This window comes from Phyllostomus hastatus, unplaced genomic scaffold, assembly GCF_019186645.2.
Source record: "Phyllostomus hastatus isolate PE091 unplaced genomic scaffold, TTU_PhHast_1.1 phas_scaffold_216, whole genome shotgun sequence".
Taxonomy (NCBI): domain Eukaryota; kingdom Metazoa; phylum Chordata; class Mammalia; order Chiroptera; family Phyllostomidae; genus Phyllostomus; species Phyllostomus hastatus.
This window is the reverse complement of record NW_025334018.1, coordinates 1,277,660-1,299,565: the sequence shown is the minus strand read 5'-3', so window position 1 is coordinate 1,299,565 and position 21,906 is coordinate 1,277,660. Positions and strand designations below refer to the sequence as shown.

The 21,906-nt window shown below is 39.4% G+C and overlaps 1 protein-coding gene across 2 annotated transcripts in view; it reads left to right on the top strand.

Annotated features, from left to right (window-relative positions):
- Positions 1-21,906, top strand: part of CHD1L (chromodomain helicase DNA binding protein 1 like) — an 83,879-nt gene that overhangs the window by 21,647 nt on the left and 40,326 nt on the right. For both annotated transcript variants that reach the window (XM_045817103.1, XM_045817102.1), the window contains 6 exons: positions 6,733-6,895; positions 8,216-8,371; positions 9,077-9,169; positions 10,959-11,055; positions 12,957-13,030; positions 17,267-17,377. In XM_045817103.1, coding sequence (XP_045673059.1) covers positions 6,733-6,895; positions 8,216-8,371; positions 9,077-9,169; positions 10,959-11,055; positions 12,957-13,030; positions 17,267-17,377 — 694 coding nt within the window. The remainder of the gene's footprint in view (positions 1-6,732; positions 6,896-8,215; positions 8,372-9,076; positions 9,170-10,958; positions 11,056-12,956; positions 13,031-17,266; positions 17,378-21,906) is intronic.

The following is a 21,906-nucleotide window of genomic DNA, read 5'->3' as shown; positions in this document are numbered from 1 at the left end:
TGTTCCTGATCTTAGTAGGAAAGCTTTTAGCTTTATCCCATTGAGTATGATGCTGGCTGTAGGTTTCTTGTATGTGGTCATAACTATGTTGAGGTATGCTCCCTCTACTCCCACTTTACTGGATGTATTTTATGATAAATGCGTGCTATACCTTATCAAATGCTTTTTCCTCATTTGTTGAAGTGATCATGTGGTTTTCCTCTTTCCTTTCGTTTATGTGATGTATTACATTTACTGATTTGCAAATATTGTACCATCCTTGTATCCGTAGGATGAACCCCACTTGATCATGGAATATGATCTGTTTAATGTATTTCTGGATGCAATTTGGCAATATTTTGTTGAGGATTTTAGCATCTATGTTCATCAGCAATATTGACCTGTAGTTTTCTTTCTTTGTTGTGTCTTTATCTGGTTTTGCAAGTAGGATTATGCTGGCTTCACACAAAGAGTTTGGGAGCCTTCCTTATTCTTGGAATTCTTGGAATAGTCTGTGAAGGATGGGGGTAACTTCCTTCTTAAATGTTTTGTAAAATTCTCCTGTGAAACGATCCAGTATAGGGCTTTTGTGTGCCGGGAGTTTTTTGATTATTGCTTTGATTTTGACAGCTGTTATTGGTCTGTTCAGGCTTTCTGATCCTTTTTCATTCATTTTTGGAATATTAATTTTTCTCGAAATTTGTCCCTTTCACTGAGGTTTCAAATTTCTTGGCTTAGTGTTCGTAGTAATTTCTTACACTCCCTTGTATTTCTGTGGTATCAGTTGTAATCTTTCTTCTTTCATTTCTGATTGTGTTTATTTGGGTCCTCTCTTTTTTTCCTGATGAGCCTGTTAAAGGCATGTCAATTTTGTTTTATTTATTCAAAGAACCAGCTCTTGGATATATTGATCCTAAAATTATTCATTTAGTTTCTATGCCATTTAATTCTGCTCTGATCTTGGTTATTTTCTTCCTTTTTCTCACTCTGGGCTTTGTTTGTTGTTGTTCCTCCAGTTTTTGTAGGGATAGGGTTAGGTTGTTTGTTTGAAAGGTTTCTATCTTTCTTAGGTGGGCCTGTATTGCTATGAACTTCTGTCTCAGGACTGCCCTTGCTGTGTCCCATAAATTTTGGATTGTTGTGAGTTCATTTTCACTTGTTTCCAGAAAAGTTCTGATTTCTTCCTTGATCTCATTCTAAACCCATTCATTGTTCAAGAGCATGCCATTCAATCTCCACAAATTTGAGTGCTTTTGAGTTTTTTCCTTGAGGTTGGGTTCTAGTCTTAGGCCCTTGTGGTCAGAGAGAATGCTTGGTATGATTTCATTTTTCATGAATTTGCTGAGGCTTCTTTTGTTTCCTTTCATGTGGTTTATCTTTGAAAATGCTCCATGAGCATTTGAAAGAATGTGTATTTTGCTTCTTTGGGATGACAGGTTCTATATTAAAATTCTAGATCAAATTTAAGTACATTTGATCTAGGGCATTGTTCAATGCCGAAATACCCTTGTTGATATTTTCTTTGGAAGATTTATCCATTTCTGACAGTGGGGTGTCAAAATCCCCTAGTGTAAGTGTATTGCTATCTATATCTTTCCTGAAGTCCTCCAAGATTTTCCATATGATTTTGGTGCTCCCATGTTGGGTGCATATATATTTAAAATGTTGATGTCTTCTTGATGAATTCTTCCCTTGAGTATTATGAAGTGTCCTTCTGTGTCTCTTTTAGTGGCCTTTATTTTGAAGTCTATTTTGTCTGATATAAGTATTACTGCCCTGGTTATTTTTCCCTGTCCATTTGCTTGGTATATTTTTTCCCAACCCATCACTTTCAGTCTGTGTAGGTCTTTTGTTCTGAGGTAGGTCTCCTACAGGCAGCATACGTGTGGGTCATGTTTCCTTATCCATTCAGCTGCCCTGTGTCTTTTGTTTGGAGCATTTAATCCATTTACATTGAAGGTTACTATTGATGGGTTCTTATTCATTGCCATTTTACTCCCTTTGTACCTGTGTTCTTCTATCTCTCACTCTTTTTCTTCCTTAAGCAGCCCCTTTAGCATATCTTGCAGTGCTGGTTTGGTGGAGGAGTATTCTTTCAGCTTTGTTTTGTCTGGGGAACTCCTTATTTCCCCTTCCATTTTAATTGAGAGCCTTCCTGGAGAGTGTAGTCTTGGTTGGTGGCCTTTGCTTTTCATTACTTGAAATATTTCTTGCCAATCCCTTTTGGCTTGTTGCATTTCCATTGAGAATCAGCTGATGGCCTTTTTGGGGGTTCCCTTGTATGTTATTTCCTGTTTCTCCCTTGCTGCCTTTAAGATTCTCTCTTTGTCTTGAAATTTTGCCATTTTAATTATGATGTGTCTTGGAGTGGACCTCTTTGGGTTCCTCTTAATTGGGACCCTCTCTGCTTCCTGGATTTGTGTGACTTTCTCTCTTATTAAATTAGGGAAGTTTTCCATCATTACTTTCTCAAACAGGTTTTCTATCTCTTGCTCCTCTTGTTCTCCTTCTGGTGTCACTATTATACAGATATTATTATGTGTCATGTTGTCTTGCATTTTCCTTAAGCCTTCTTTGTCCTTTTCGATTTTCTGGCTCTTTCTGGGTGTTTTTTTCTACCTTGTCCTCCAGCTTGCTAATTTACATTGTTTCTTTCGTCTAGCCTGTTTTTGATTCCTTCTACTGTGTTCCTGAATTCAGAAATTGTATTCTTCATTTCCTCTTGGCTTTTGTTGATAGCTTCTATGTCCTTTTTCACACCTGTGTAATTTGCAGTAAGTTCCTTATAGCTTCCTTGTAGTCTTTGGTAAATCTCAATAAGCTCATTGAGCTTCCTTATACCCGCTGTTTTGAACTCAACATCTCATAGTTGATTGCCTCTACTTCATTTAGCATTCTTTCTGAGAATGCCTCCTCTCCTATAGTTGGGTGTTGTTTCTTTGTCTACCCACTATTTGAGATACTCCTTTTGTTTGCCTCTGCTTCTTAAATTGATTTGTTTTGACTCCCTGAGTTGCGGTGTGAACTTCTGTGGTAGGAGACCTGTGAGATTCAGCAGTGCAGTCTCCTTGATTTCTTGGACTTGCTGCTGTTGGGATGCCCTTTGTGCTGTTTATGTTGGCTTTCTGGATGTAACTGTTTTTTTTTTTTTTATTGTTTTGGAGTAGTTCTTTGTTGGGTCATTCTCTCCAGCTGGTTGAGTGAGAGTCCCTCCACCATCTTGGATGGTGTTGTGCTGGTGCTGCCAGAATAAAACCACAAAGTCCAGGGAACAAACCAACATCTGTAAAAATATCTCCCCTAGTAATTCCACTATCAACAGCAAATGAACCAGTATTAATAAGAGTGTAAAGAGGTTAAGACTACTATAGGAAGGGAGAGAAATAAACTGTAGTATAAAATCTAGTGATTTAATATGCATAAACTTGCTGGAGAAGAAATGAATGTTAAAAAGCTATGCAGGAAAGAAATTATTGCTAATCATGTAGAAGACCACAGTTGCATTTGTCTAGGTAGCCTCTAGTATTTGCCAGTGTTTTTTCTTTCTGGATCAATCTCTGCAGATGTCATTTGTTTACCCCTTCTGACCTTAGACAGCCTCCCCTGAAACTGAGTCCTTCAGTTATTAATGTAGTCACTCCACACTCAGTAGTCAGGCTTAAGCCCCATAGGGCTGTCCCTCTTTGTGTTGGGGCTATTGTTTCTCTTCGGGCTGCTGCTGTTTGGAGGGGAGTGGTCTGCCTTAGCAGGATGGCTGCTGTTGTATGGGCAATGACTCTGCACCGGAATCCCAGTGGCTATTCTCTCAGTCCTCTCCCCAAAGCTTCTGTCCCCAGTCTCTCTTCAGGCATCACCATTCCACTCTGCAGCCACCTTTGCCAGAGCCCTGGGTAAGTGGTTGTAAATGAAATTTGTGCAATGGACCTTTAAACAGCTCTTTGCATCTCTAGCCATCAGTCTCTGGCAGAGAACAATCCTGCTGCTTTTCACCACCAGTTGTTATCTGTGTACTTTTTGGGTTCGGGTACTCTAGGCTTGGGAACCCTGCTTAGGGTTTCAACCCCATTTTTCTCAGGGGGATCCAACTGGCTGCTTAATTATACCTCTGGTGCTGCTGCCTGTGGACACTCAGCCAGCTTTCTTGAGTCTCTGCTTTACTCCTTACCAGTCAGTTAGTGCTCGAAGATGATTCTTCAGTCAGACTGAGGTTATCAGGCTTATCTCTTGCTATTGTTCAGTTGTTTGTTCTGGGTGATTTCTCCACATTTTAGTTGTAATTCCAGATTGGTCCTGGGAGGATGTGGCTTCTATTTACTCATCCGTCATTTTGCCTCCCCTTCCTTTGCCTTCCTTTTAGGGCCTTGTAACAGTGTCCCTCCCGAAGAGGTTTATATATGTTGGTGCCCAAGTTTATAACAGACTGCTTCATAAACTACCAAGTTGGTTTACTAATTTACAAGGGTAGAAGTACGTATAGTAAAAGAACACTAAGTTTGGAGTGGGAAAACTCAAGTTCTGTGGCTGGTTTGAGAGCCTTTTCTTGTTATTCATAAGGAAACTATAGCTTAGAGGGATTATGTGAGGAAATTGTTCTATGTCATCTAAGCATCCTTTTTAGGTGAGGTTTAAATTGCAGACAACCAATTGGTTGAAAAAATTCACTTACTAATAGAGCTGAGAAGTGCCTTTTCTCCCCTTCCTAATACTGGTTTTAGCTTGTTATAAAAGTTGGAAGTAGCCTAAATGTGAAACATGGGGAATTGGTTATACAAGTTATGCTACATTCATACACTACATTTACAAGGGAAGATTATGCTGAAAAATTATGTAGAAGAATGTTTAATAACATGGATGATATAAAATATTTTACACAAAAAAGTTAACAAAATATTATATACAAACTGGGATTGTCTCTGGATTGTTTTAAACCCAGTTATAAGTTTTGATGCCAAAACAGACACTGCTTTGAATAAAAATGTTAACTGATGTGATAGTAGAAGTTGATTGTAGTGACCAACAAACAGCCTTGGTTATCTTTATGACCTCATGTTCTTTGGTCATCTCAACTCTTTGCTTAGTGAACACATGTTGCAAAAATGTGATTTTGTTATTGGAAATTTATTTTCCACCAGTTTCCACACTTTTAATACTATGAAAACTTTGCCTCCAAAGCCAATCAGGCATGAATGGGTAGACATTGCTTACACATTTTACAAAGAAACAGTCCTGGTAATTGTTGCTCAGTTGGTTGAGTTTTGTCCTGCCAACTGAAAGGTATCAGGTTTGATTCCTGGTCAAGATACATGCCTGGGTTGTGGGTTTGGTTCCTGGTCAGAGTGCCGACTAGAGACAGCTGGTTGATATTCCTCTCTCACATTGCTGTTTCTCTCCCTCCCTTCCCCTTTAGAGTCAGAAGAAGAAAGAAAATGATTTTAATAGAGAAACAAGGAGATTACCAAAAAACTCAAAACATATTCAAGTCAGTTTTAATCATTTGTGTTATTTCATCTGTTACCTTTTCTTATGACAAAAACAGGATCTTCTTACGACTTTCTCCCAAATCACAATATAAATAATAAGATGAAAGTAAAAACTTCTAAATACCCTGACCCTCTGTATATATTAACATTTGGTGTTTCTACAACGATATCCTTTGCTGTGCTTGTTTACACTTGGACATATAAATTTGCATGTCTATTATTTTTAAAATTAAAATAAGTTATTTTAAAACCAAAATATGGTATGCACACACACGTAAGTATACACATATACATATTGTATTTTGGTACTTAAAATAATACACAACCCTGGATGGGTGGTTCAGTTGGTCATAGCCTCTTTCCATGCACCAAAAGGTTGCAGGTTTGATTCCCAGTCCAAGCACATTGCTAGGTTGCAGGTTTGATCCTTAGGGTGTGTGTAGTAGGCATCCAATCGATGTTTCTCTTTCTCTTCCTTCCTTTCTCTCTCTCTCAAATCAGTAAATGTATTCTCTGGTGAGGATCTAAATAATAGTAATATACATACATACATAGGATATAGCTTTCCCATTTTGCTGTACTGTTTTATTCAAATGTTGTATATTGTTGTTAATGGCAGGTCAGGAGTTGTTCTTTGCTTAATCTAATATGTATTGTTACTGCTTTTCCTAACCTTTTACTTCATTAGTCACTTATTCATGGTGTTGTCATCTGTTGCTCAAATGGAAAGAATTTTTTTGCATTTTGGGCTGTATATGGCCCTATGTCTGGAAACATCAGAAGTCTTGATGTGTTACATGTGATGAACTGTAAAGTTAGTATAGATCTTCTTGTTTGTGTTTGGAGTGGTGGGGCCTCTGCTATAATTTTGGGCTCCTTAAACTGCCTGAGTATATGGTATGTACTTCTGGTGCCTCAGTAGACTCCCTGACATAGGTGAGAAGATGGCTTGAATCCTCACACAGATTAAATAATAATGACCATATTGAATACTCATGTAGTAGTTCAGAGTTTACAAAATGATTTTACTTACATCCTTTTGACAGTATCTCCATTGTAGGATTATTATCTCCTTGTCAGAGTTGAACCTTAAAAGTATTATTTCATACATCAAACAGTATACAACTTGAACCTGAGCCTTTTGATTTCATATCCCTGTGGTCATTCCATTAAGTCATGCCTCTCTTTTTATGGATAAAGGTTGTGATAGGAAAATCAATCCTGCTTTCCAGTGTTATTGATTTTTAACTTTATTTTTTTTAATGTATTTGAGTTCTCAGTAGTTTTCAATCTCCTGCTGACCGGAACTCCCATCCAGAACAGCCTCCAAGAGCTCTACTCCCTTCTCAGTTTTGTGGAGCCCGATGTCTTTTCCAAGGAGCAGGTAGAAGACTTTGTTCAGCGTTACCAGGATATTGAGCAAGAGTCTGAGTCAGGCAAGTGCCCTTCTGACAAATTGTTCCCAAGAAGCCTGGGCCCAGAAACTGCCCTAGTACAAAATAGATAATGGTTATAGATAGAAAAGAGAGAATCAATATCCAGAGGATACCCTCCAGGAAGTTAAAGAGTCACACAAAAATCAGATGATGGTAGGTTACTCATGTTATTCCCAGTTGTCTGCTGTCGTGACTCTCTTATTTGTTACATGAGTCTACAATTAGCCTTCTTTGGGTCATTTTTGGAAGAAATAGAAGGTGTCTGCTGATTTTCAGACTTTTTTTTTCCAACATATAATTTCTATAAGCACTTTATTAAGTTACTGTGCTACTTCCTGAGGCGGGAAAGTATTTGGGTGTTATAGCCCCAAACTACTGTTCAGCATTCCATAGCACTGGCGCTTTCAACATGGTACCAGAACCAAAAGTCTGGGATGAATGGGTGGTGAGAGTGAAGGAGGCAAGTTTTCCTCATTCATACATCTGCCAGTTGTAGCCTTCTTCCTCTCACATCTTTGTACCTCTGCTTCATTAATTATCTCTATATCCCCGTAATATTATCCTAGGCTGTTTATTCAAGACAAATCGCAGGCATTCTGCTTAGTGAGTTTGAATGTATTTACTGAATATGAGTTGGAAAGCCTTCTCACACAAAAATCCCGGTACCTCAGGTTGAAGATTCCCTGGGAAACCTGCTCTGATTGCCCACATGCTTAGGGTTGCCAGATAAAATACATGATACCTAGTCAAATAATACATGGGACATACTCATATTAAAATTATTTGTTATTTATCTGAAATTCAGACTTATCTTGGCTCTTGTATTTTTATTTGATGTATCTGGCAGTTGTACATTTGGTGTAATTCCAATTTTGGATAGCTTTTGGAGTTTACCACACTTGGGGGATGAACAAGGGAGATTAAGTCAGAAGAACTAAGTTTGAATGCTAGCAACAGTGGCATCTAGTTTTTTGACTTTGGGTAAGATGCTTAATTTTTGTGAGCTTCACTTATCTCTAGAAATGGGGACAAGATTACTTACCTGCCCTGAATTTCTAAGATGCTATGCTGATCAATGAGATTATTGGTAAAAATGAAGTTCTTTGAGTGTTCCTAGTTCTTGTTAAGAGCTAGTAATGATTTCAGAAGGATTAGAAAGAACCCAGTGAAGGAAGAAACACTGAAAAATTACCATATTGGCTTAGAATGAGGAATTGGCATGAAAATGAGAAATAAAAATAATACTCATAAATTGCTGTATGTTCTCTAATAGTTTGTCTTACTTCCATTTCACATTTCTTGTGTTTTTTTCTTATGCAGCAAGTGAACTACATAAACTTTTGCAGCCATTTCTGCTGAGGCGAGTGAAAGCTGATGTAGCTACTGAGCTTCCTAAGAAGACAGAAGTAGTGATATACCATGGCATGTCAGCATTGCAGAAAAAATACTACAAGGCCATTTTGATGAAAGATCTAGGTACTCAGAGGGCACTTGTCTGTTTGGAAACTAAATAAAGATGTGGTCTTCATGCAGGAAATTATTTTATAATCATAGTTACTTTGTATGGGAAGACTATGGGATGGAATTTTGTATTCTGCATATATTCAGGTCATCTGCAGTGAAACTGGCTGAGTGTCTTTAGTATAGCTCACACTTTATTTGTTGCTGCAGTTGTGAAATTTCCTCCCTCTCCCCCCAGCTCAATTTTTGTTATTGTCTGTGGTTAAGCACACACTTCTAGGTGTTGCAGTAATGCCTTTCATTTTCCTACCTTGTTAGATACTTAATTTTTAAAATGTTTTTGTTGAATCAAATTTACTGGGAGAAATTGGGAGTGAAAAGGAGAAATAGAAGTGGAACAGTTTCTAAGTTTGTATTTTTCTGTCCCTTGGCTCCAGAGCAGTGATTAAAGAAGGAAATTTAGAATACAAAAGAGTAACAAAGTACTCCTGAGTTTAAATTATGGTTAGGGTCCTTAACACAAAGTGGTGGTTGAGGAAATTTCATATGGACACACTATTAATTCTTACTGTAATTCAGTGAAATTTGGGAGGTTAATATAGGTTTGAAAGGTATATTAAAATGAGTAAGATTATTTATGGAAACTTAGAGGGTTTGTTTTTTTGTTCAGTAGTCCATCTCTCTGCCTCCTTCTTATTTATTTATTTTTTTACATTTCAGATGCATTTGAAAATGAGATGGCAAAGAAAGTTAAACTTCAGAATGTCTTGTCCCAGCTTCGAAAGTGTGTGGATCACCCATATTTATTTGATGGTGAGGCAGTTCCCCTTTTCTCACATTATTTTTTGTTAATATTTCTGTGGCCAACATAACAAATTTTTTCAAAAGAATTGCTTGTATTTGCTGTCTATTTTTCGCCATTTTATTAATATTTTATGTTGATGTTATTTAATATATTGATCATACTCAATTTTTTCAGTTGTCCCTTATAGTATCCCTAAGACTGTTTTACTTTTTCCTTTTTCAATTTAAGATTCATTCATAAACTCTGCTTGCGTTTGTCATGTTTCTTTATTTTCCTGTAATTTAGAATCATCTCTTACCTTGTTTAGCCCTTTTTGCCTTTCATGAAATTGACAGTTTTGAAGAATCAAGGCCATTTATTTTAGGGGATGTCTTATAATTTGGATTTATCTAATCATTTTTATATGATAAGACATCCCTTTGTCTTGAACCCACTCAGCCTGTCATTACTACTGTTCTTAGTTTACCAATGTTCTCCATGTTGCCCAAGCAGTGATTGGCAGTTAACTTTTTTTTTATTAATAAAGTGTGCATTTTTTAAAAAGATTTTATTTATTTATTTTTAGAGGGAGAGGAAGGGAAGGACAAAGTGAGGGAGAGAAACATCAATGTGTGGTTGCTTCTTGTGCGCCTCTTGGCTGGGGTAACCCAGGCATGTGCCCTGACTGGGAATCGAACTGCAGCCCTTTGGTTCTCAGGCCCACGCTCAGTCCACTGAGCTCCACCAGCCAGGCTGTCAGTTTACACTTTAATTAATGCCTCAAAACTTTTGACATAGTTGATCACTTCTTTCTTGTTCTTCACTTGGTTTTTGGGACAGTACTTTCTCTTTTCTGCCTTGTTACATCTGCTTCTTCTCAGCCTACTTTGCTGCTTCCCTTTCCTCTTACAGATGTCTGTACATTCTCTCTAAGTGCTGTGTTAGCTGTATTCTGTACATTTTGATATGTAATATTTTCATTTTCATTCAAACCGTTTTGTTTTCTTTTTAATTTATTGTTGCTCACTTACAGTTGTCCCACCTTTTTTCCCATTGCTCACCCCTATGCCCCTCCTACTCCCACAGTCAGTCCCCCCATTGTCTGTGCCCATGAGTCCTCTATTTGTGTTCCTTTTCTTGCCCCTTCCCCTTCTTTCACCTATTATCCTCCTCCCCCCACCCCTCTGGTCACTGCCAGTCAAACTGTTTTTTTTTTATTCACTCTGGTAGCCTTTGGGAAAGTTTCAGGACTCCTGTGGTGGTAGGGGCTCTGCTATGGATAGAACCAATGCAGAAGGTTGCTGCAGTCATTTTAAGGGCATCTTTGCCAAGTAGCACTAAAAATTGTTTTAAAATGTCACAGCATCCTAATTAGGTGCATATTGGGACTTTTTTTTTTCCAGGAAGGGGTATGTTGGGAACATGTACATTTTAAAAGAAGCCCTCCAGGTTAATCTGACTGCTGTCCTCCACCTTGAGAATTACTAGTTTATACAGCTAAGCCTATTTCTTGATTTGTTTTCTAGAGCAAAAGACTCTAGATTTCAATTTTGGGTGTCTTTGGTCTCCCTGTGCCTCAGTTTCCTAGAGTTGGTTTGTTCCTTGGATAAACAGTTATTAGGCATATAGGTATATCAGGCTCTGTGATTGATAATAAGCAGCACTAAGATCTTCATGCAAACAATTATAAATTGCCTCAAAGAGAGATGAGACTTGGGCCCATTATCAATTAGAGGGAGCTGGGCCATGAGCCTCTCCATTCACAGAGTCTGGCCTGACTGAGGACACACTGTTGAGAGTGGGTTCTTTCTTTTCCAGGTGTGGAACCAGAGCCTTTTGAAATTGGAGAACACCTGATTGAGGCCAGTGGGAAACTTCATCTGCTGGATAAGCTGTTGGCATACCTGTATTCCAGGTAGGTGGTAGGATCACGTGTTCTGCTCTGAGCTGGTAACTGTTGAAATGAGTATAATCAGCAACTCACTGATTTTTTGAGACTATTTCCAGTTTTACTTTTTTCAAGACCCTGATTCAGGTTCTACTTGTACTATACCTTCTACCCCATTCCTTCCCATCCTACCCCATCTCCTCCATAATCATCCTTTCCTTTCCTGAATTATTACAGCACTTAGGATCCTAATCCAGCACGTGGCCATATACTGCCTTAATCTGCTAGCTAATTAATTGGCAGTATATTAACTGTATCACTGCAGCTATGTTGTTCAGTTCCACAGGGACAGAGGTAACATCAAGCATATCTTTTTTAGTTTACTTCTGGTGCCTTGTATTGAATTGATACATAGTAAGGGCATAGTAAATATTCACTTTTGTTAACGTGTGGTTTTTTAAAAAAGATTTTATTTATTTATTTTTTGAGAGAGGGAAAGGGAGGAAGAAAGAGAGGGAGAGTAATATCTATTGATTGTTTCTTATATGCACCCCGACCTGAGACTGAATCCCCAACCCAGGCATGTGCCCTGACTGCTAATCAAACTGGCAGTGTTCACTTTGTAGAATGACACCCACCAACTGAGCCACACAGGTCAGGGTGATGTTTTGGTTTTAACTTAGAACTTGGGAGACTTGATCTCAGAGACATGAGTTGGGCATTGGAAGACCAAGTCATTTTTGGAGCATCTAAGAGTTCAGCTAAGTGTTCAGTATCCTGGTGTGCAGCCTGTATCAGATCCTCCTAGTCCTCAGAGAAGTCTCATTTTCCAAAGAATTTCACAGTTGTCCCTAGGAACTACTACCCCAAGTGGGCCTCAACCAACCTAATACCTCAAATTTGGCAAAAGCACCCAACATTAGGAATGTGCTAGTCAAATAATTGCATGTCTTACTATATGTTTTTTGGCTTTGATATATCTACTGTGAGTGCATTAGAGTTGGAAAAGACCCATAAATGTCTTCTCTCTAATCATTTTATTTCACAGGTGTTGAAATAGGCTTAGAGAGGTCGTGTGACTTGTCTAAGGTCGTATAGCCAGCAGTTGACAGAGATGGGATTAGGATTGAGGTCCTCAACTTTTAAATTTAATGCCTTTTCCTATTTTGGACTAGAATCTTTAAGGAATTCTTTATAATTCTTCCTCTTACAACCACTGCAAGCTCAGATTAAATTAGGTTTCCTAGTGAGAGTATTTAATTGACAGTGCCATACTTCTTTACGCAAACTTAAAATAACAGGTGATAACATGGGGCTCTAGGCTTGACTTAATTGTTGACTTAATCCATTTTGTCTCTTCCTCTCCTCTCTTCTCCCTAATATATAAGTTTTCTCATGTATCATATGGGATATAACCTGCCCCTTGTATCTCTAAAGTGATGTTTCACAGACTTTTCAACAATCATAGCTGTATAGAAGAGGATAGTGACTTTATACCTCCAAGTAGAGAATAGTTGTAGATGGCTGACCACGAGCTCTTTAGAGTTTTCAATTTTTGGAGTTTTTTTGCTTGTTTTTGTGCAGTCAAATTTTGCGTTTTACTTTTAACATATCTTTATTTGCTGTTAAAAGTGTATTCTTTTCCATTTTGTAAATTGATAAAGAGGCACCTTGGTTATCCTAGGGCTTTGTACACTCCTTGGTGCATTGACACATGCCTCCAGGAATATCCCCACTCTGGTTTGAGAACTATTGCTCTGAAGGATACAGTTACATTTGGACCTATGTCCTTACATAAGGCATTTAGCATTTCTGAGAAAGTCTCTGTCAATGATTATGACATTTATATTTCTAGTTTAGTATTTCATGTATTTACAAACTTGCATTCTTTGGTAAGTTTCACCTGAAACTTTTATTTTTCTTGCTAGGGGCCATCGAGTTTTACTTTTCTCCCAAATGACCCAGATGTTGGACATTCTCCAAGACTACATGGATTATAGAGGTGACATTTCTTGGCTGCTACGTTACTCAGCCTATTTTAGACTTAATAGTTCAGATAGGTCCATGAAGAGTAATCTAGGGTATGGGGATGTTACAGAGGAAAGTAGTAAAAGAAAATTACTCAGAACCAAAGGAAGATTGAAAGTAAGGAGAGGAGTATGTGACATAAGGATTGACAGCAGGGTGGAGACATGTAGGCAGAACTAAACACATATTCCCATTGGTGATGTGATTTAAAAATATGGGTACTGGAGAACATGTGTGTTGAAGAAATGTTGAGAATTTTTGAAAATATATGATATAACAGTTTCAGTTACAGTTGCTGTCAGTGTTCTGTAACATTTATCTCAACAGTTGAGTAACTGTTCGGGATCAGTAGAAAAGATGCATACTGAAATTATATAGATCCCACTTATCAACCAAGAAAAAGGTAAAGGAAATTTTTATTCTATATAGACAAAGACATAAGGAATGTAAGTTATTACCAGAGACTCTATTTAATGTATAATAAAATTTGTGTGGGATGATGGGAAGCGGCTATAATATTGGTTGATTAAGATCAGTTGTGAAGAAGTAGCCACTCCAGACCTTCCTATTTAAGAAATGAACTTGAGACTCTGGTCAGGATAGCAGTATAGGTGAATGAGGTTCTCAAATCCTTCCACAACTACATCAAAATTATAACTAAACTATAAATAACCATTATTCAGAACCACCTTAAATCTTAAAGGAAATCCTACAAGTAGAGATTTAAAGAAGGAGCCACATCGAGATAGGTAGGAGAGTGGAGACCCAGATGGGCTGGCCCCACACCCAAGTGTAGTAATTTAAGAACAAGAGGGCTATCTCGGCTGCAGAGGTCCACCCTGAGGAGCATGGGGTCCCAGCCCGACACCAGGCCACCTTGCCCAGGGTTCCAGAGTCAGAAAGAGATGTCCTTATAACTACTGGCTATAAAAATTAGCAAGGATTGGAGGCTTCTGGAGTCCCAGCCAGTTCCTCTTAAAGGGCCTGTGTACATACTTATTCACATTCACTCTCTCTGAACTCCAGCACTGGGGCAGCAGCTTGAAAGGAAGCACGGGTATACGGGGGAATTGAATTGTTCTGGCATTAAGGCTAGAGGTGGTGGGGGGCAGCTTTATGCTGGATAAGAGTGCTGGCAGAGGCCATTGTTCCTTTTCTGAGACCTGTCTCTATAGAGCTGGCAGGCAGGTGCCATATTTGAGTCTTTTGTTAACTTGGCTCACAGTGTTTGTTCCACCCTACTTGTGGACCCACCCAAGCTGTTTCCAGTGGCTTTTCCATACAAATGTCCTCTCTTGTGTTGTGCTTTGGACTTTTCTAAAATCTCTCAAACAACTAGCATCTGGCCTCAGAATGCATCTGGCCACAGAAAACCCCATACCTTTTGCTAAGTGGCCTCAGGCCAGCCACTAGCAGCAGCTGTCCTTGGTTTGTAGTTTGGCCTCTCCTGGGTACCTCCAAGCCCAGCACAAGTAGCAGCCATCTGAAGATCACTCTGTAGCTTGTGCTGGGTGGCTTCAGGCAGGACATGGACAGTGGCTAACCTTGCACTTCTTGGGAAGCCCCAGAACCAGTGCACCTGGAAAGCTTTATTTATTTATTTAAGATTTCAAAAAATTTATTTTTAGACAGAGGGGAAGGGAGGGAGAGAAATATCAACGTGTGGTTGCACTTGTGCAGCCCCTTCTGGGGACCTTGCCCACAACCTATGCATGTGTCCTGACTGGGAATCGAAACAATGACCCTTTGGTTTGCAGGCCGGCACTCAATCCACTGAGCCACACCAGCCAGGGCACTGGACAGCTTTAGATCATGCCAATTACAACCTACCACCTCCACAAGCAACACTCTTAAGGGGCAGACTCAGTGACGACCAAAGTCCCACTAAAGCAAGTTCTTGTAGGGTCCATTTCTGCTGTGTGCAGCCAGTCCTGCAGCTGATTGCCCTGGGGGTCAATTCCTTTGATGCCAACAACAATTAAAGCTCAACTGCAACAGAACAGTGCATATAGCCCACATGGGTACACCTGGAGCACCCAACTTGGGTGACTGGGGAAGCTGTGCCACAGGGCCCTACAAGATACCTACTTCACAAGACCAAGTCTGGGAGATGTAGCAGCTCTACCTAATACATATAAACAAACACTGGGAAGCAACCAGTATGAGGAGACAGAAACAGGTCCCAAATGAAAAACCTTGAGAAATCTCCAGAAAAGAAATAAATGAAATGGAGGCAAACTGCCAGATACAGAATTCAAAAAAATGGTTATAAGGTTGCTGAAGGAACTTAGTAAGAACTTAAATAGCATGAAAAAGGATGTAGAAACCATAAAAAAGAACCAGTTCAAAATAAATGGTATAGTAACTGAAATTAAGAATAATTTATGGAGAATTAACAGTAGAGTAGATGAAGCCAGGAATCAAACAGTGATTTGGAATATAAGAAGCAGGAAACACCCAATCAGAACAGCAAAAAGAAAAAAGAATTAAAAAAAACAAAGATAGTATAAGGAGGTCCTGGAAAAACTTCAAGCTTACCAACGTTTGTATCATGGGTGCCAGAAGGAAAAGAGAGAAGAAAATAAAAACCTACTTAAAAAAACAAGGACTAAAAAATTCATTAACCTGGTGAAGGAAATAGACATACAAGTCCAGGAAGCACAGATAGTCCCACACCAAGACATGTCATAATTAAAATGGCAAAAGTTAAAGATAGAATCTTAAAAATAACAAGAGGAAAGCAGTTAGTTACCTACAAGGGAGATCTCATTAAGATTGTCAACTGACCTGGCTGGTGTAGCTCAGTGGATTAAGCATGGGCCTGTGAGCCAAAGTATTGTTGGTTCAGTTTCCAGTTGGGGCATGTGCCTGGGTTGTGGGCCACCCAATAGGGGACATGCAAGAGGCAACCACACATTCATGTTTCTCTCCCTTTCTTTCTCCATCCCTTCCCCTTTCTTTAAAAATAATAAATAAAATCTTAAAAACAAAAGAGTGCCAGCTGATTTCTCAACAGAAACTTTGCAGGCCAGAAGGGAATGGCAAGAAATAGGCAAAATGATAAGAGGCAAGAACCTACAACCAAGATTACTCTACCCAGCAAGGATATCTTTTAGAATTGAAAGACAGATAAAGAGATTATCAGACAAGGAAAAGCTAAAAGAGTTCATCACTACCAAACCAATATTACATGAAATGTTAATGGGTCTTTTTTAAGACAAAGAAAAAAAGATAAAAACATGAAAATAAAATTGCAATAAGTGCATATCAATAATTGAATTTAAAAAACAAATGAACAACTAGTACAGAAACAGACTCATAGGTACAGAGAACATTTTGACAGTTGACAAATAGGGAGAGTGTGAGGGGATGGGTTGAAAAAGCGAAGGGATTAAGAAGTGTAAATTGGTTGTTAGAGAATAGTCATGCGGATGTAAAGTAATAACTGTATGGTGTTAGATGGGTATGAGATTTATCAGGGTGATCACTTAGTAAGTTGTATAATGTCTAATCACTGGGTGACATAGCAGCTCTACCTAATACCTATAAACAAACCTGAAACTAATGCAATATTTTATGTCAACTGTAATTGAAAAATTAAAAATGATTAAAAAAATAAATGAACTCATAGTCTTTCAGAGCCACTTGCTGCCCCACCCGTGGACACCTAGTTCAGTGGACACTTGCAGGAAATGCCATTGGCACATTAAGGAATCTCCAGATTTACAAACAAGACTTGAGCATATAATTCCCCTTCTCAAGGTGGATCTGTGGTAGAGCCTGAAGTGTTAATAAAAGGCAGCTGCTGGGCTATCAAGCAGGCTCACTTACCATCTCCCAAGTGTTGGTCTTACTGTTTATGTATCTAAGAATTGTGTCTTAGCAAAATTGGAAACTGCCCCACAACATGTTCACAGTGTGCTTCAGGGTTGCTTGGATAGTCAGAATTGAATATTAAGTCCAGGAATGGCAAGTAGATCAATTGCGTGTATTTAAAAAATCCAGAGGAGAGTATATTATGGTAAGTTCTTTGGTAAAACAATAAAATGACCCTTAGATTTATATTTTGTCCATGGGATTTGGTTAAAGTAGGGGCATGCCTATATGTGGAAAGGGACAAAAAGTAGCATTTGGTTTTGATCTGACAATGTTTTATTCTGTACAGAGTATTTGAAAAGGGTTAATATTTGTTTTATTCCCATGTGTGAAGGTTACAGCTACGAGCGTGTGGATGGTTCTGTGAGAGGAGAAGAGAGATACCTGGCCATTAAGAACTTTGGTCAGCAGCCCGTTTTTATATTTCTTCTGAGTACCAGAGCAGGTAAGCCAGGGCTTTATCATCCCAACACTTGGTGTCTGTTTTTCTTATTTTTCTAAAAGTTGAGGTCACTAACCCAAAAGTATAAAAAAGGGGGATTTAGGTAGTTGTCAAAAATTTATAAAGGTACTGGATTTGGCATGGTATTTCCTTTATATTCAGCCTATCTAAGCTCTCATGTCACTGAAGAAGTAAGGCTGAAATCTGAGGTTGTTGAGGAATAATTCTAATCTGCTTTAACCATTGACCTGGGATTGTCTCAGATTTCAATAATTTTGTGGAAAGTTTTATTCATAATTCAGTAGAGGTAGCTCTCCTCAGCCATGAATCTCAAAATGAGATAACAACTTATCCACTACCTAGCTCCCTTCTCCATAAGTAGCTCTGAAATAGTGTAACAGGTTAAAACTCTAGGTTTTTTTAAAAATTAGGATTATGGGTTTCTAAGATGGCTGTGGAGTAGATAGAAGCTACACTTGCCTCTTCTCAGTGCTAAACCAGATTTACAACTAAATTAAAGATCAACCAACCTGAATTACCAACTGAAGACTAGCTGAACCCAAAGTCTTGTAGCCAAGAATTTACAAAAGAAGCCACATAGAGACTGGTAGGAAGGATGGAGATGCTGGGAGGGCTGGCCCTAAACCCATGTGTGGCAGTTGCTGGGATCCCCAGCCTAGAACACCAAAGCTAGGAAGAGGAGCCCACATAATATCTGGCCGTGAAAATCAGTGGGGATTCTGTGTTTCAGCGAGAGATGGGAGGCTGATAGGAACTCAGGTACTCTCTTAAGGAGCCAGCACTCAAAATCTCATTCTCAGCCACTTATCCAGTGCTCAGAGGAAAGGGAAGGTGATTCAGAACAAATTGGAGTCATATAGAGAACTGTGTTGTGTGATCCTAAGGAGAGACTTGGAGAATCAGCCACCAAGTCCTTGTGCTGTGTTGCCATCTTTCCTGCATTGGACTCTACAATACATATAGCACCAACCTGTAGAGTATACTAACTCTGTGCCCCTGACTCTCAGTGACCCCACCCTACGGAATTCATGCCCTGTAGAAAAGTCTGCTGCAGCTTGGGTGCAGTGTGCTTTGTCTTGTGGAGCAATTAATGAGATTTAGGCAAACCCAGGAGTTGTCAGAGACTTGGGCAGTCACTGAATTGTGTAGCTCTCAAGTGGATCCATTTCTCTACTGCCTATGTGCCACTGGTGCTGCTCCCCCAAGGGGAGACCTGCTAACTCTGTCCTCCCAGCACCCAGTGTTACTTCCCCACCAAGCTTACATCCTGCAGAAACGTCTTCTGTTTGCATCCAGCCAGGACATTTGGTGTGCTTTTTTCTTGAGGAGCTCTTGTTGGAGATTTGGAGAGATGCTGAGTTGTATGGCACCAGAGTGGGGGCCATCTCCCCTCCCCCAGCCCCCCCCCCCCCATATACTACTAGCTCCATTCATCCAACTCCTGGTAACCCTGTACTGCTGAGCTCATGTTCTGCAGAAAAGTCTGCTGGCTGCACCCAGTCTGGACCTGTGGTGCACTTTTTCTTGGGAACCTCTGTTGGAAACTTGGAAGACACTGAGTTTTGTGGTTTTGGAGTGGGGGCTGTTCCCCCAGCACACACGTCATTGGCACTGTACCCCAATTGCAGATCCACTCACCCTGGCCTCCTAACTACTGGTGGCCCTGCCCTACTGAGCTCACACCCTGCAGAAATGTCTGATGGATGCACCCAACCTGGATCTGCATGCTCTCTTTGTTAGGGAGCTCTGGTTAAAGACTTGGGCAGAGACTGAGTTGTGTGGATCTGGAGTAAGTGCTATTCCCACTGTACTCTCCACCTCCTACCCTCCAGTGACTGACCAGAGCTGTCCCCACACTGGAGATCTCTTAGACTGGTCCTCCTGACCCCTGGTTTCTTCACCTTGCTGAACTTGCATCTTTGGGAAGAAACTGTGGGTTGCAGCCACCCTGGACCCACCCTATAGACTTTATTCAGAAGGCTTTTGAGGAAGTCCAGGCTGCCTCAGGGCAGCAGAGTAGCCAATAGGTGGAGGCAGTACTCAGGGTACCTTGGGCATTTTATTGACCTGCCCCCAAGCTCAGAGCTGGTGGAGGCAGACCTTGCTACACAGCTTGGTCCCTCCCAATTGTACCCAAGCCCACCATAGGCAGCCACAAACTGAGAATTGCTTGGTAGCTCCAGACAGGTAGCCCAAGGCCTGTTATAGGTAGTGTCTGACATTGATTTGCACTGGTGTCCCTCCCAAGAGTACCCAGAACCAACACAATAGGTGGTGAGCTTTGGACCACACAAGAGCATGACCCATCTAGCCACATAAGTGGCACACCCCAAGGGAGATCCTGGCAGTCACCAGACCCTGCTGGGGCCAACTCTGTTATTGGGGGAAGGGGAGCATCTACACAGTGACTCATTACTGTGGTCAGGGTCAATCCTTGTAGTCAGCCAGACTGAGAGTCAGTCCCATTCATGGAGAGGTCAACAGCAATCAGTTCAAGACTCAACTAAAATAGGAACCCTCACATAACCCACACAACGGACAATCCTGGAACACTTAGCTCAGATGATCAGGAAAATTGCACCACCAAGCCCCACAAGACATCTACTATATAAGACCACCATATCACGATTGTGAGACATAGCAGATCTACCTAATAACACAGACAAAACAAAAAGGCAGATGAAATGGGTGATAAAGAGACATGATTCAAATGAAAGAAGAAGAGAAATACCCAGAAAAAACTGAAAGAAATGGAGGCAACCATGCTACCAGATGCAGAGTGTAGAACACTTATAACGATGCTCAGGGAACTTCGGGAAACAATGGATGAAATCAATGAGAGAAATAAACGACAGTAATACAATTATAGTAGGAGATTTTAACACTCTACTGACATCAATGGATATATCATCCAGAAGAAGAAATTAACAAGGGAACCGTGGCCATAAATGACATTAGACAAGATGAATTTAATTGATATTTTTGGAGCATTTCATCCCCCAGCAGCAGAATATACATTCTGTTCCAGTGCACATAGAACATTTTCTGGCATAGACAACATGTTTGGACACGAAACAAGTCTCAGTAAATTTCAGAAGGTTAATATCATACCAAGTATTTTCTTAGACCACAATGTTATGAAAATAGAAATCAAATACAGGAAAAGAATGAACAAACATATACATATATGGAGGCTGAATAACATCTTACTAAGCAATGAATGAATTATCAATGAGATCAAGAAAGAAGTCAGAAGTTATCATGAGACAAATGAAAGAAAAACACAACACCCAAAATTCTGTGGAACACAACAAAAGCAGTCCTAAGAAGAAAATTTATTCCAATACTCACCTACCTCAAGAAGCAAGGAAAATCTCAAACATCTAACCTTATACCAAAATGAGCTAGAAAAAGAACAACAAAGTCCAAAGTGAATAGAAGGAATGAAATAATAAAGATCAGAACAGAAATAAAATACAACCCCCCAAAACAATCCCAAATATCAATGAAACCAAGAGTTAGTTCTTTGAGAAGATAAACAAGATTCATAAATCTTTAACCAACTCATCAAGAAACAGAATGAGAAGACCCAAATAAAATCAGAAATGAAAGTGGAGAAATAACAACTGACATCACAGAAGTACAAAGGATTATAAGAAAATATGATGAACAACTAACTATATGCCAACATTTAGACAAAGTGACATAAATAAATAAATTACTAGAAATATTCAGTGTTCCAAAAGTGAATCAAGAAGAAACAGAAAACCTGAACATACTGATTGCAGCTAATGAAATCAAAGCTGTGGAAAAAACAAACTCACTCTCAAAAAAAAAATAAGTGAAAGTCCTGGACTGGATGGCTTCACAGGTAAATTTTACCATACATTTCAAGAACTAACATCTATCCTTCTGAAACTATTCCAGAATTTTAGTAGGAGGGAAGACCCCCAAGCTCATTGTGCAAGGCTAGCATTGTCCTAATTCCAAAACCAGATAAAGACCTAACAATGGAAGAATATTATACGCCCATATCCCTGATGGACATAGATGCAGAAATTCTCAACAAAATACTAGCAAATTGAATTCAGCAGAACATCAGAAAGATCATACCCCATGATCAAGTGGGATTTATTCTGAGGATGTAAGGTTTATACAATATCTGCAAACCAGTTTTTGTGATACACCACATAAACAAAATAAAGGATAAAAATCATATGATTATATCAATACATGCAGAAAAAGCATTTTACAAAGTTCACCCATTTATGATAAAAACTTTAAGCAGTGTAGGAATAGAGGGAACATACTTCAACATAATAAAGGCCATGTATGGCAAACCCACAACCAATGTCATATTCCTTGGGGGAATAAACAGAACATTTAAGTCAGGAGCAAGACAGGGATGTCTACTTTCACCACTTTTATTCAATGTAGTACTGGAAGTCCTACATACAGCAATTAGACAAGAAATAAAGGCACCCAAATTGGAAAGGAAATGAAACTCATTA